The sequence below is a fragment of the Lonchura striata genome, chromosome 17 (assembly GCF_046129695.1).
Source record: "Lonchura striata isolate bLonStr1 chromosome 17, bLonStr1.mat, whole genome shotgun sequence".
Lineage (NCBI taxonomy): Eukaryota > Metazoa > Chordata > Aves > Passeriformes > Estrildidae > Lonchura > Lonchura striata.
The window spans coordinates 3,964,254-3,978,136 of NC_134619.1; the positions used below are offsets into that span (position 1 = coordinate 3,964,254).

The 13,883-nt window shown below is 43.6% G+C and overlaps 1 protein-coding gene across 3 annotated transcripts in view; it reads left to right on the forward strand.

The window, feature by feature from the left end:
- PHACTR3 (phosphatase and actin regulator 3) overlaps window positions 1-13,883 on the forward strand; it is a 98,876-nt gene that overhangs the window by 61,192 nt on the left and 23,801 nt on the right. For 2 of the 3 annotated variants that reach the window (XM_021553573.3, XM_021553576.3), the window contains exons 5-8: window positions 696-899; window positions 4,614-4,878; window positions 5,848-6,095; window positions 9,611-9,764. In XM_021553573.3, the coding sequence (XP_021409248.1) occupies window positions 696-899; window positions 4,614-4,878; window positions 5,848-6,095; window positions 9,611-9,764 (871 nt within the window). The remainder of the gene's footprint in view (window positions 1-695; window positions 900-4,613; window positions 4,879-5,847; window positions 6,096-9,610; window positions 9,765-13,883) is intronic. The other variant, XM_021553575.3, reaches the window with a different exon arrangement.

A 13,883-nucleotide genomic window follows, 5' to 3' on the forward strand; every position in this document is an offset into this window, starting at 1 on the left:
GCAGTGCTTCACCATCTCAAACCAGGGCTTTGGAGACTGATTTCTTTTCTTAAGTACTTTGCCAATTCCCTGTTCCACTCTAACTGCTCAGATCCAATTGCAAACCTTTTTTGTGGCAGGTTCTTTTTGGTTATCAACCTTAACCTCAGGAAATGCTCAACAGCTCTGGAGTCAGGTACAGTAGAAGAAAACTCAGGAAGCAAGTTGAAATAATGTATTAAAAAAGATAAAAATCATATTGGGAAAATAAACACACAACAAGTATTGGAAGGTCAGTTTTTAGGTGGTATTCTGGGTTTGATACTCCTTGCCCTTTGGCTGTGTGTTCCTAGACAGAAGAGTACTCACACAGAACTGTGCTACCACAGCTGTGTGCTCTAAGATAATTCATTGCAGTTCTCAAAAGTTGCTTTGCCTTGCTATCCTCATTATTAAAAAAAAAGGGAAAAAGGCTTTAGGGAAGCTCAGCAGTTTTCTCAGGAACATCAAAACTAACATTTCCTCAATATCCTTGTACATTTTATTCTTCACCTTCCCTGGCTGGTTGGCTGTTTCACACAGTTGCTTTCACAGTGGAAAAGAAGTGTTTTTAGCTGTGTGCCATGTGTTCAGTTTTTGTGAATGTTCCTGGCAGTGTCCCCTGGCCTATCATTATTAACTCCATGTTCCATTAATCTTACTCATCTTCCCACTAGCCAAGAAACCTTCAGCACCCACGGAAGAACTGGAAGATGCCAGCCTGCCAGCATCTGAAGACAGTCCACAAGCCTTACTTGTACCTGAATCCACAGATTCCCCCCAGAAGCAGACAGAAAGAAACCCAGCACAGCTTCCCAGCCCTCCATTGCTCCCAGCTCCACCACCTAAGGCAATCTCCAAAATCACCAAGAGCATAACAGGTCAGTCATCACCGCTCAGTAAAGATTTCCCCATCCTTGATGTGTTGTTCACCTCCACAGCACTGTCAAATCCTTTTCTCATGCCTGTTTTGAAGCCCTAAACTGCTGAAAATCACCCAGTTATACTGAGTGAGCAGTGACTATGTCTGATTGCCTGATAACAATGCACTGCTATTTGTACTTCACATATTCATCTGAACCTCTCAGGGGATTATTTGTCGTGAGTCTGCAGCACTAAACACACATAAAACAAATCAAACCAAATGCAAACATCTGCTGAATCCCATGCTCATATTGATATGCCATAAAACACAAGGAAGATTTAAATGTTTTCATTACCTTGACTCCCACTGGAGAGCAGGACAGCAGCCAAAATCTAGTTCAAGTCAAAGGTTCTGCGGAGGTTTCTGCCTGAAGGGTTTACTCTCTAGGGCAGGTCTAAACTAGAGCTGTGAAATCTGCTGTGAAGAGTGATACACCTGGCAATCCTCTGTGCCAGACTTTATTGATCGTTTCCAAAAGCAATTCCCCTGGGCTTCATTTTCTAGTGTATTGCCAATGTTGTTACATTTCTCAGCATTCTGGCACTGCAGAAAGGGTGCTAAAATGAGAATGATTTTAGTTGGTTCCAATTTCAGGGCCCCTACATATGGTAAAAGCAGTTAAAAGGGCCTTATTGCAAATGAAAATCAAGTCCTGACATCTAAATGTCAGACCTGTTGGATATTTAGACTTTTAAATGACAGCCATTATGTGAGCTCTGATTTGCATCCACACTCATCATCGGGCACAATGAGCAGGGTTTTCAAAGTCACCAGGAAACAAAACATCAGAGGGGTTCTGTGACCTGACCACTGAGGCTTAGAGAAAATATTGAGGTTTTCAGTCTCTTTGAAGAAAATTACAAGTACTTGTTTCCCATGGAAACAATTCATACTTTGTCTGTGCTTAAAAGCTGTAATAACTCAAGTGGGAGGTGGATTCAAAATGGCATTTTAGTGCTCTTCAGGAGCTGCTGTTCAGGTTATTTCACTGTCCTGTGCTGTGGGTGAGGCTCAAGGCTCCCCTTCCACCCTGCAAGAGGAACAGGCAGCCCCAGGCCCCCCTGCCTTTGCTCAGCTGAGGAGAAGGCCATGCTTGGCATCAGATGTATTTGGAAACCTGACCCACACAGGGTATAGAGATTACACCTCCAACAAGAACTTGAGAGCATTTAGAGTTCAGATATTTTGCTGCTTAACCCAAGTATTTCCTGTAGCATCTGAGATATTTTGAGTTTTGGTATTTAGTTCTCATTTACATCTTCCACAAACAACTTTTAATTTTCTCAACGACTCCAGTAACTCTAGACCCTTTCCCAGTAGTGATTATACATGTTTATTTTTGTGGGGATGTGGGGGCAGTGCTAAGTTAAAATTAAACAAATACCGTCAGTGAGTGAGAGGAAATACAAAAGTGTGGGGAGAAAGAAAGGGCAATTATGAAAGAAAAAGGAGATGATGAGGTTGAAAATCTCTTTTGTGTTTAGTTTTTCCCCTCCCTTAACAATGCTAGGGATGCTGTCAGCAGAGGAGTGAGGAGTAAGTCAAGCACCAATTAATCAGAGAGAGGAGGAACATGGCAAGGTGCCAAGACATCACTTTGCAAGGTTATTCACTGAACATCTGTCATTAGGACAAATAAGGTGTGATCTCAGGAAATTCTCAATATTGTCCAAAGCTGCAAGGAGGATGAAATTGGCCCTTGATCTGTTCCAGGAACGAGCTGGTGTAAAGACAAACCAGTCTTCTCTTTCCCTGCTTTGGGGTTGAGGTGAGCCCTGGCTCTTGCTCCGAGGAAACACAGACACCCTCTCTCTGTGTGCAGAGATAAAGTGGCTCTGGAGGTGGTTTTGTCCATCCTCTCAGGCCGTGATTCAGTGGGCAGCAACTGATCAGAAATCAATTTATGATTTATGATCTGTCCATCTCCACAGCAGCACAGAATCAAACCCCCATGAGTACCAAACCCAGCTTTGCTCAGCAGAGCTTGGCTGTCTCCTGGCTGGAGCAGCACCCTGATCAGGCAGGAGGAGCTCTGGGGTGGGAAGGTGGCTCACACACTGCACATCAGGCACTGACTCCTGGAGCAATGCCCCTGAGCCTTCAGACTTCCCAGGTTTTAACCAGGCTAAATTCTGGGCTAGTTTGAACCCTGTCTCCTGTCTGTATATAAATGAACAAAGCCATTGCTAAGAGTTCTGGGCTGGAGGGACACAAATGTGCACAAACACCCACCAAAGATGAAAAAAGTAATGTAGACCTTCCTTACAAGAGAGATTTTGTTATGGATACGCTGAAGGACGCCCTCCTCCTCACCCCACAAACACAAAAAGAGACCAGGCTTAGTGCTGCCACACTCAAATTTTCAGTGTTTGACTTTGGTTATGATTTCAGGAGCTCTTCTTAAGCAAACTTAAGAAAATGCATGTTTTTGGTAACTCTTACGCAGGATGCTGGCTCTGAGAGGAGGTATTTAATAAGTGAAGTTAGTATTTTTTGCCCTCTCCAGTTTTCTAGCAAGTTACTGCTAACTGGAACCAAGTCCTTGTTACAGGACTACTTCAGGATAATCCTGGTCTGAACAGAAGTTTTTCTCTGCTATGAATTGAAGGATTTATCTCCAAAGGAAGAGAATAAAAAGGAAAAATTACCTGTGAAAGCATGTTTGTACTAAAGCTGCGCAAGCTGTGCCAGTTTAAATTCCCGTGTGAAGCACTAGGTGGCAACAAGGGACAAGAAATACTCTGGATGAGGAGCTCGAATTGCTTTTATCCACCCAGCCCGAGCTGCTGGTGTAAACAACCCCATGTGCCAGAGGCGTGGGACACCGATATAGAGGAGGGGGAAAGGGGAAGAGGACTGCAGAACAGGAAAACGAATCAGCATCTCTCCCAGGCCAGATGTTCAGTTGTCCTAAGGGGTATTGTGTGATGCCACCAAATTTACGACCAGGGAAATGTCCACTGTGCTTCAGACTCAAATGCTAGGAAATGTATAAATCAGTTTACATGGGTAACTCCAATTTCAGACAAAAGGTTTACATTGCACAGAAAATAGCTGAATCTGGGGCTAAAAAGAGATTAGATTGCCCCACCTTCCTTTTTTCTTGTTAGTGCTCAGTACCCCATCTTTCATTTGTATATAATTTGGCAAGTTTTGTTATACAAACATTATCCTCATATTATAATGATTTTGGCATTTTCTCCACGGGCATATGAAAGACAGAGGTCTGGGCTGTGCTGCAATCACAGAGGAGCAGCTAATAGACACTGGTACATTTTGTCCAGACTCAGAACCACAGGGCATAAATTTTAATACAGTCTGCCAGAGTCCAGCAGAGAAAATGCTAGATTGGAAAGCCACCACAGCCCAGGCTTTTGGTGGTTAGGAGCAGCAGTGTGGGCAAGCAAAAATGCAGTGGTAGGCTGGGAGAAAGGAGAATCTGATCCTGTGATAAACAGGGAAGTGGGAGAGGCATCTGTTTTGCTAGATTAAAGATCTGGAGTGGTGCAGCAAGAGCCTTTTGAACTCAGTTACTCAGCCAGTTACCTCACAGCAAGAGCAAAACATCTCCATTTGTTCAATACAACAAATTAACTTCAGTGCAACTGTGCAAAAAAGAACAAAACAGAAAAAACATTGCACAACCTCTTCCCCTCTTGTGTTTTGACAGCAGGAAGTGAAATGGACGATCCAGCCATGAAATCTCCTCCTTCCACCATCCTGAAGAACTATGTCATTGTGGGCTCCTCCCAAATCTCAGGACAAGCTGCCCTCTTCCACCCCTCTGGCCAGAAAAGCTCCGAGCCCCATGGCAGAGGCCAGGTAACAACGCCCACCGGTTCCCCTCACCTGGCTGCCGTTCATCTGCCTTTACCTCCCAGCAGAGTCATTGAAGAACTCCACAGGGCTCTGGCCACCAAACACCGGCAGGACAGGTACCTACAGCCTGCAGGCACAGGGCTGCATGAGGACACTCATCCCACCGCTTCATTCTTCTTGGAAAGTGTTCCTATCCTCTTGTTAATGTTTTAATTGCTGCTACAGCTTGGGTTTGCTTTCCTCGTGGTGTCACTGCTTGGAACAAACAGTTAAACAAATCCCTGGTTAAAGTGCTTCATTTAGCAGCTATTTCATTGTGTGTTCCTCCTTTATAAGGAGGCTACTGTGGCACAGGAGTAGGTTTTCAAACAGGTAGAATCAGGTGATAGTCCTTGATCTACTGCAAAAGAAAACCTTCCCCACAAGATACCGAGTTAGAATAGCAAAGGCACATCCTGCTCCAAGTACTCTACACATGAGAAATGCTGCAATTTCTGTGTCTCTTGGCTGACACAGGAGCACATACAAGATCCATTTTTAATACAAATGTTTTTGTGGGAGTACATTGGGTGCTTTGTCTGGGTCTCATTATAAACCCTCCTGTGGATCAGAGGAGGACAGAGATATCCTTTGCCATTCCAGAGCTTTGGAATGAAGTTGGTAATTTCTCAGTTCCCTAACAACTACTGGCCCAGGGACCAGATTCACATGATGTCATTTCCAGGCCCTGTTAAACCTTTGTCATGATCATACAATATCATATGAATGGTCATATTTCATGCCACGCATGTTTTTAAGAATGTGTTGTTGTGAGGTTTTTAATCACTACAGTGTATCTTGTGACCATGTATCAAAGAAAAACATTATTCACCACCCCTGCATGTCTTATTTTAATGGCAGAGACAGGAAAGTAGATCTGCATTAGCCATTCTCAGCTTGAAAAAGCCATCCTGTGTTGGTCCATGCCAAACTCCCTGCCCTGCCCTTTATCAGCTACAGGACATTTTTCTCATTCTCATGTAAGTTTCTCCTGCAGCAATAAAACAATCTTTGTAAAATCTGTGCTGTGCATCTTCTGCCCATAGCTTCCATGGAAGAGAAAGCAAAGGCTCTCCAAAAAGAAGGGTGGATGTCCGTCCCTCGAGAACGTCGAGTATGGAGCGCAACAAAGAGAAGGAGAACTCGCTGAGTTATGGCAGTGACTCAGAAAACAAGAGGAACTCGGTTAAAGAGTCAGATGAGAACAAAGAAAACATGATTATGAACTCAGAGCTCAAGGAAGAGTCTGTTTTTTATCAGGATGAGGAAGTTTTAAACGATTCTGTTATTTCTGGTAAGCAAAATCACTGTATTACAAAGATAACTCACAACCAAAGGGAATGCTCTAAAGGCAGCAGAAAATATTGTGAAGAATAAATTCCTCTACTGTCACATCAGCTCTTTGAAGGAACCCTGGTGAAAAGCTGAAGTTAAATTGGAGTCACAGTGATTGTGACTGTCCTCCAGGTGTTGCACACTGAGGTGTATCACTGTGCTTTACCCTCTCAGTTACTGGTGCACCCCGGGGCTGCTCTGTATGAACAGCAGCACTCCCAAACAACCCCCTGTGAGCAGCCAGAGCTTTCTGTACACCCTGTGCCAATGCTGGCGTCTTCTGGAATTTCAGAACTATTTTTCCATGCAGTGAGGGTACATGGAAAAGTGATAGAGACCAATCAATCTAGAAAGGACAAACATGTAGAGAAACTATCTTAAAGAATAAAGTTTCTCTCCATCTGGTCCATTTTACCCCTTCTTGAGACATGTGGGGAATGCATTTTATAATCCTGTGCAATTATTTAAGTGAGCTTTGGCAAAATAATCAGCTCTCATTAGAAAATTTGTCATTCAAGGTTTTTAATGTTTTCCATGTTAGCAAGACAGATTCAATCTGAAATGAATCTTTTACTCTCTTCATGAATCCATTAAAAGAAGGCAGGCAGAAACAATTTATCAAAAAATAATTGTTATAGCAGATGAAAGATGAATTTTAAAAGGTGTCTTTGAAAGCATGAGCCAGCAGATAGGACACGAGTTCTGCTGCTGTATCTTAAGACACCAAGTAACAGAACAGACTCCTGAGGTAAGGCAAAAGAAAAGAGTCCCTTGCCTAATTGCTGTGCATTTAAGGATACCTTAAAATACCTTTTTCTGGCTATGTATATAAAAGTGGACTCTTTTGATAAAGATTCTAAGAGCTAGAGGCAGCCAGGCAAAAAATACATTATCCCCTATGAGTAAAACCAAATCTGAATATTTAACTATTGAAGGTGAATCTCTCTATATTTAACAAATAATTATTATGATGATAGGAGGGCACTGGTTATTGTACAAGTTTCAGGGATATCTAGAAGCAGGTCTGGGCTTTCCACAATAAGTGCTTGAGTTTTGGAAAATACCTGCAGTTGAAGGACAGTGGTGGTGTACTGGGAATGGCTGAGGCCCCCTGAGAAAAACAGAGCTGCTTTAATGATATTTTGGCATTATTGTGGCTGCAACAACACTGCTGCTTGGCACAGAGGATGCTGAGCTCTGACTGATGTTCCAGAGCAAGCTGGGACATTCCCAAGGCATTTCTGGTGTAGAGGCACTGCTGGTGCCAGTGTTCCCAGGGACAGCACCAGAACAATTCCCTAAACATCTCCAGATTCCTTCTGGTTTGAAGAGATCTGGGCTGGTTTCCAAGCCAGGGAGTAAAACTGTCCTTAATGCTGAGCTGCTTTACAGTCCCTGTCCTTCCTTAGCAGTCACCTGCTCTGCCACTGCCACCACCACAGGGCACAGTGCCACAGCCCTGGGGCTACAGGGAGGTACTGACATGTCACATAACTCTTGAAAGAGTGAGGAATTATGCCTTGGTTTTCTATTCCTACTCAATAAATCATTATTTGAAACCTCTGAAAATGCAAGGCAAGATGAGCTTAAAAAACAATGTTACTAGAACATAGCTCACAACTGATAACTGGTGCAGTCAAGGTCTGTCCAACATCAGGCAGTGTTAGGATTTGCTGTTTGATTGATAGAACAGGATAAAAAGAACAGTAAACATACAGGAAATTAAATGCCATGATTTGACTGAATTGAAACAGGGAGTTTTTCCAGGAACCTGCAGCCTGAACATGAAAAGGGTGTGAATTTCCCAAGCATTTCTTGTTGACCTAGCTGAGGTGTGATAAATCATGAAACAATCCAGCCTGAGATAGATGGCTGGGGGCAGACTGGCTCTGAATGTACCTGATGGACTAAGAAAAATAACCCTTGGAAAAAGAATACTTAAACAAGGGTGTTTGCAGGTCCAGTTTCTACTGAGATAGTGATCAGGAAGGAATTTGTCTCAGGGTGCTTAAAATGTATGTGGAGAAGAATAGCTTGGGGCTTTATTTTCTCTTTGTTCTCTAGTTTTGTTTTATTCATGCACTTATTCTCTTTTAATATATAGATTTTGCATGTATGCTTGCATTTTAACCTGTTCTGGTAAATGATGTTTCATTATGAACAGTCCACCTTTGATTGACAGCGGGAGCTGACACTGTTAATTAGGATTTTGACCCCACTTCCTTTGAAGTCAATGACAAAAACCTATAGATTATATCACTTTCCATGCTCCCAAGGTGCCCTGCCCTGGACACTCTGCACTGCCCAGTTCTGCAGCTCCCGTGGACACACAGATCTCCTTGTCCACAGAAACCTCCTGACATGACCAAATTCCTCCTGTGACCTCTTTAAAATACTCAGGTGAAACTGGGAGCGTGTGCAGGGATTCCCAGGAGTTTTCTAGCCCCGAATGTCCTTCAGGTTGTTTCCAGCAGGAATTCTGTTGGTTCCTCTGCACCCACTCCCAGCGTGGTGGGAAGCCCTGTCAGAGTCCCCAGTCTGGGGCTTTGTGAGCCAAGTGCTTCTGATGGAGTCAGAGATTCACTTCACAGAAGGCTCTGTGTGGCAGCAGCCAAATCATTTCACTTTCCTACCCATCTGTTAAATGTATATCTGCTACTTCAGACAGGGCTGTGTGGTTTAATTTAATTAATGCTTGCAACAGACTGTGAGAGCATTTCAAGGAAGGTGCTAAATAAGGGCACAGCTTTTTAGGCTCCAAAAGAGGTTTTGAGCTGATTATGGTTTCTGAAAAGTTTAACTTTAGATCAATGCAACTACCAAGAGATTTTTCACTGCTCACACAGGGAGACCAAAATTACTGTGCTCCACTCTTTCCAACAGGTAACTGTGGGAAGAAGGCTGTACAGATTCCTCCCTCTGCATAAGGAAATTTGAGATCAGTAGTGATAATAAAAAAGGCGGTCCACAGATCCCTAGCAAATAAAACCCCAAATAGAACCTAGTTAGGATTTAGAATCTTGCCAACCTCCAGAGCATTCTTTAAAAAATAGACTTTAATCCTAACTCAAATGCCAAACAAAAATACCAATTAAATGTCGTTTTCTTTAAAGATGAGGTGACCTTCTCTAGAAAAGGTGAAGCATTAAATTTAAAAAAACTCAAAGCCTTCAAAGCAAAAAGGAACCAAAACAAATTAACCTCCTATTACACACCATGCTTCCAAGATGAAACAAAGATTTAACTGCAGTTCCTGCATGCCCTGAGGAATATGTTCCCTCTGCATTTGCAGTGCTTTTGTGTCTGAGCCCTGCTCAGCTGCAGTGCTGCTTTCTGATATTAATGTGTACAACTGCTCCTTGCACAGCACCACACAGGTCACTGTCACTCTGTGCCATTCCTGCTCTCCAGAAGTTCCTGTTTCATCCCCAGGAGCTGCCTTTCTAATAACTTTGCTTTCAATGCATGTCCCAGGTACTTTGCCAAGAAAATGCAAGAAAGAACTGCTGGCAGTAAAACTACGGAACAGACCAAGTAAGCAGGAGCTGGAAGACAGGAATATTTTCCCAAGGAGAACCGATGAGGAAAGACAGGAAATCCGGCAGCAAATTGAAATGAAACTCTCAAAGTAAGTGTTGTGAATGAGAACAGGGAGGAGCCTCCCTTCACAATGGAGCATCCTCTGAGCCCTGTCAGAGGCACTGCCACCCACCCCCAGGTCCACTGCCTGCAGGAAGCAATCCACAAACCAATACAGCACGTTTTCAGCTGTCAGTCAGCCACAGGAGAAAAAGTTTTAACTCTCTCTTCAGTCAGGATTGCCTGGATTTCAAGGGAAAACAAGACAAAAGTCAATTTGGGAGACAAAATCTTGCCAAATCTACCTGCAGCTCTGCTGCTGCAATCAGGATTTGGAGGTCGTCCAGGAAACCCAGTGCTTTAACAAAAATAGTAGTATAATTATTTATCAACTAGATTTGGCTTTGTCATCTCGAGCTGAATGTGAGGACAAAGGCAGTTGTTGGAGCTGCATATTTATTTGCCCAAGGGAAAGCTGCTGCACTGGTAGCTGCACTGGTGCCTTAAGGCAGAAGCAGCATTGCCCTCACCTGGGGAAGGTGCCTGTGTAAGTCCAGCTGCAGGCACAGCAGGGATGCTCTGGTTTGATCAGTAACCAGGGCAACAGGGGAGAGCTGTGAGAAACAGCATCACTGTGGTGTGCAGCCTAAAGCAAAGACTGAAGGTAACTGGGAGGCTCAGACTGCACCATTTGGGTTTTGTGTGTGCTTTTTTAAGGGCTGCATTTGGATATCTGTAAACATGAATATTTTAGAGGAGACAAAGTGGATTGTTAAAGAATCTGTGCTGTGCTGCCCACACAGGGACAGTGAGCACTGCTCACCGCCAAAATGCTCGGAATCAAATTGGGAAACATGCACACAAATTCATTTTCAAGGCTTATTAAATATTAAATATCTCAAGCCTCTCCTGAAAGAAACATTTATTGATATTTAGACTAACTCATTCATGTGCATGCTTTTGATTAAAATTTACCTCCAGGGACAGGGAATGAGAACAAATGTGTGGATCAGAGCATGAGTCCTAATGGACCAGAGTTTATGGAGGAGAACATCTCTGCCTTCACCACTCCTGCCCTCAGCTAAGGCATGAGCTGCTGAGGGAACACAGAGGAGGTTTTGGGTGCCCTTCATGGTGCCTCTGCAAAAGCAGAGATGGAGTTATGGTCCCTCCAGTCTCAGTGACTGCACAGCAGCACTTGGCACCCAAAGGGGAGCAGTGCTTTGTGCCAGGGGCTGCACAGCTCAGTGCAGGTGGCAGACCCTGCCACAGAAAACATGTTCATCCAGACAAGCAGAAAAGATCCCCCTAAAATATAAACTGAGTTCCAAGAGTTAGAGACAGAGCAGATGAAAGGTGTGTCCCATTAATACCCATCACTTAAGGAAGCAAAGATGGGCCTTGATCACCCTGACCTTGCAAGCTTTGTGCATGCACTTCAGGGAAATACTTCAGATTGCACCCCAGTATCATCAATTCCTTTATTTTGACCATTTGATAACTCATGAGAGCTCTTCATATATCAAGAGCCAAATTTGATTGCTTTAAAATACACAAAAAACGGTTTCCACCCTACTGCATCCCTAAAATTCAACCATCACAAGCTATTCACTGAATGAGAAGATTGTCATACCCAGCCCCATCTCCTATTGCTGAAATGCCTACAAGGTCACATCTCTTTTCAGCCCTGCCTGATTTCTCTTAGTCTGAAAGGTCTGATGGAATTGCAGCTTCAGGTGCTGTAACTATAACTTTTATCCCTTTATTTTCATTTACATTTGTCTTGCTTAATAATGAGCCTAAAGAAATACTGTAAAAGATGCATCCCTAGAGTCAAATGTCAGTACAAGGACTTGCAGATAACACTGCTGGACAGGTGAAAGGGGCTGGCCACCACCAGGAGGCAGGAAATTTGTTGTGTGTAGGTGAATGCAGCTAAGGGAGCCTCCCCTGCCTGCTGTGATCTCATGCAGCAATCTGGGGTGCAGCCCATCAGTGTCACTGGTGATGTCTAGAGGATGGCTAAAAGCCATCTTTGTTCCAAGTGTTGGAAGTCAGGCCTTAATTTGGTTCCTTCTTCCTGGAACGTGGAGGATTGAGCGCATTTCGGGGAACAGACGGCGCAGAGATTGCCGGAATAGCCAGGAAAAAAGGCAAAACAGATTGGGAGCAGTCTCCCACACAACTTCCAGCACATATGTGCTGGCAGAGCTCAGCTCAGCTCTTAACTCATCCACCAGAATAGAACATGACCGGGCAAACAAGCTCAGGTGGTGGATGAATGCAGGAAAATATTTACAACACCAGGAAAAGCAAGTGGGTGTCCAAAAAACCAACAGCCAACCAACAAAGTAAAAGTGAATTCTGGCAAAGGCCAGAAGCCCTAGAGATACCCTTTGGAGTTTCTGACCAGGACTCACCCCACGAAACCCAGACCACCCCAGAGCCCACACTCAGAGCAGAGCCTGGCTCTGGTGTGGAAAACAAACCAAACTGGGAAGAGTGAAATTCTTGGATGAGCTTTTCAGGTGTTTGCACTCATTCATTTCACTGGGACTTGTGCAGCACAGTCTCTGTGTGACAACTTGGAGGTTTCTAGCTAAAGAACATAGTGCTGGGGTGGGAAGTGCTGCCTGGGAAATGGGATGCAGTAGAAATGTCTGTTCTCTCCAGGGCTTTGCCACTACCTGTGCAGAGAAGAGCAGCACTGCTGCTGCAATAGCAATTCTTAGGTAACAGCAAATCAGGAATCCACGTGTACCATCAGGCTGTAGATCTGTGTTTAGCACAAAGAATGATCTATGGGCAGATTAGCAAGTAGTTATTCAATGACTGACTGCATAAGAATGCCACATAACCAGGCAGTTGTTAACAGGGTCGATATTTTTCAGCACAGTTGCAGAGGTTTGATGGTCTGTAGATGTCTAGCAAATTGTCTCAGCCCCACAGCTAACACAGCCTCACTCTGTACTCTGGAAGGAAAGATGTACTGACATAGATAATGTGCAAAATACACCAAATAATGGTGTTTATATAGCTTTAAAAATGGGGAGACAAAAGTATAGCATCCTCTCAAAACCACTGTATTATTTAAGTGGTTCTGGCTGTAACACATTCCAACAGCAGCTGCAAACCTGCTGAGAAAAGCTACTCTGCTATTACTCTGATGACTGTTTATGAAGTCAAAACTAAAACCCCTATTTTCCTTCACCTTCCCACGCATTCCATCCCAAAAGAGAGATTGAGAAATGCTGTATTTTGAGACAAATTCTACTTTTACAGCAGTGCAAATCTACTGGCTTCAGATTTATTATTGACTGACAGTGGCAGGAGGAGAGATTCTAGGATTCATTTATGTGCATCGCTGCTTTTGAAAAGTGTATTTCCTGCATTTCGTGCTCCCAGCCAATTTAATCAACCACTTGTTGTCGTGGAAACATGGACTTTTCCCTCCTCCTCCCTCCAAAATGGCACTATTCCAGTTTTCCCTATGCTGTAGTGCTTCTCTGACTAATCCATGCATCCCCAGTGCCCCAGAGCATGGTGAACTCTTGGAATCCTCTGCTGTGCATTAGGCAACAGGGCTTCCAACAGGTCTTGGTTCCTTTATTATGTGTTCAGAGCACAGATAATAAGCCCTCAATGGAATTCAGTGAGTTGAGAGCTCTTTGTGTCACGAGGCAGAAAAGACACGATTATTTGCAATATCTGCTTCCTGTCTCACAGACACACGTTGTTTTAGAAGGGGTTTCAGCTGAAACCTGGGGGAGTAAAACACTTGCTAGACTGAAGGGTGACTCAGGGAAAGGCTGTTGAATTAAATTTGATATCTGGCTGTTTAGAAAGTGGATGTTTGAAGTGTCTGGGTGGCTTGTGCTTCTTGGGAACGTAACCATAGTTAAATACACTCCAGTATAACTTAATGTCTCAATGAAAGTACAAATTCCTTGAAAAGATTATACCTGTAATATTCACTTTGTGTACTGCTTCACCTTCTTGTATTTGTACAAATACACATGATGCGTGAAGTGGCACTTAAAAGATGATGGGGACAGGAATAAAATACAGAAACGTGGGTAGAGGAATCAGACAGGAAGAACAAAGGGTTTCTGTACACAGAGGAACCAGAACTTGAGCACCTAAAGCTGATCTTTACCACATTGAAAAC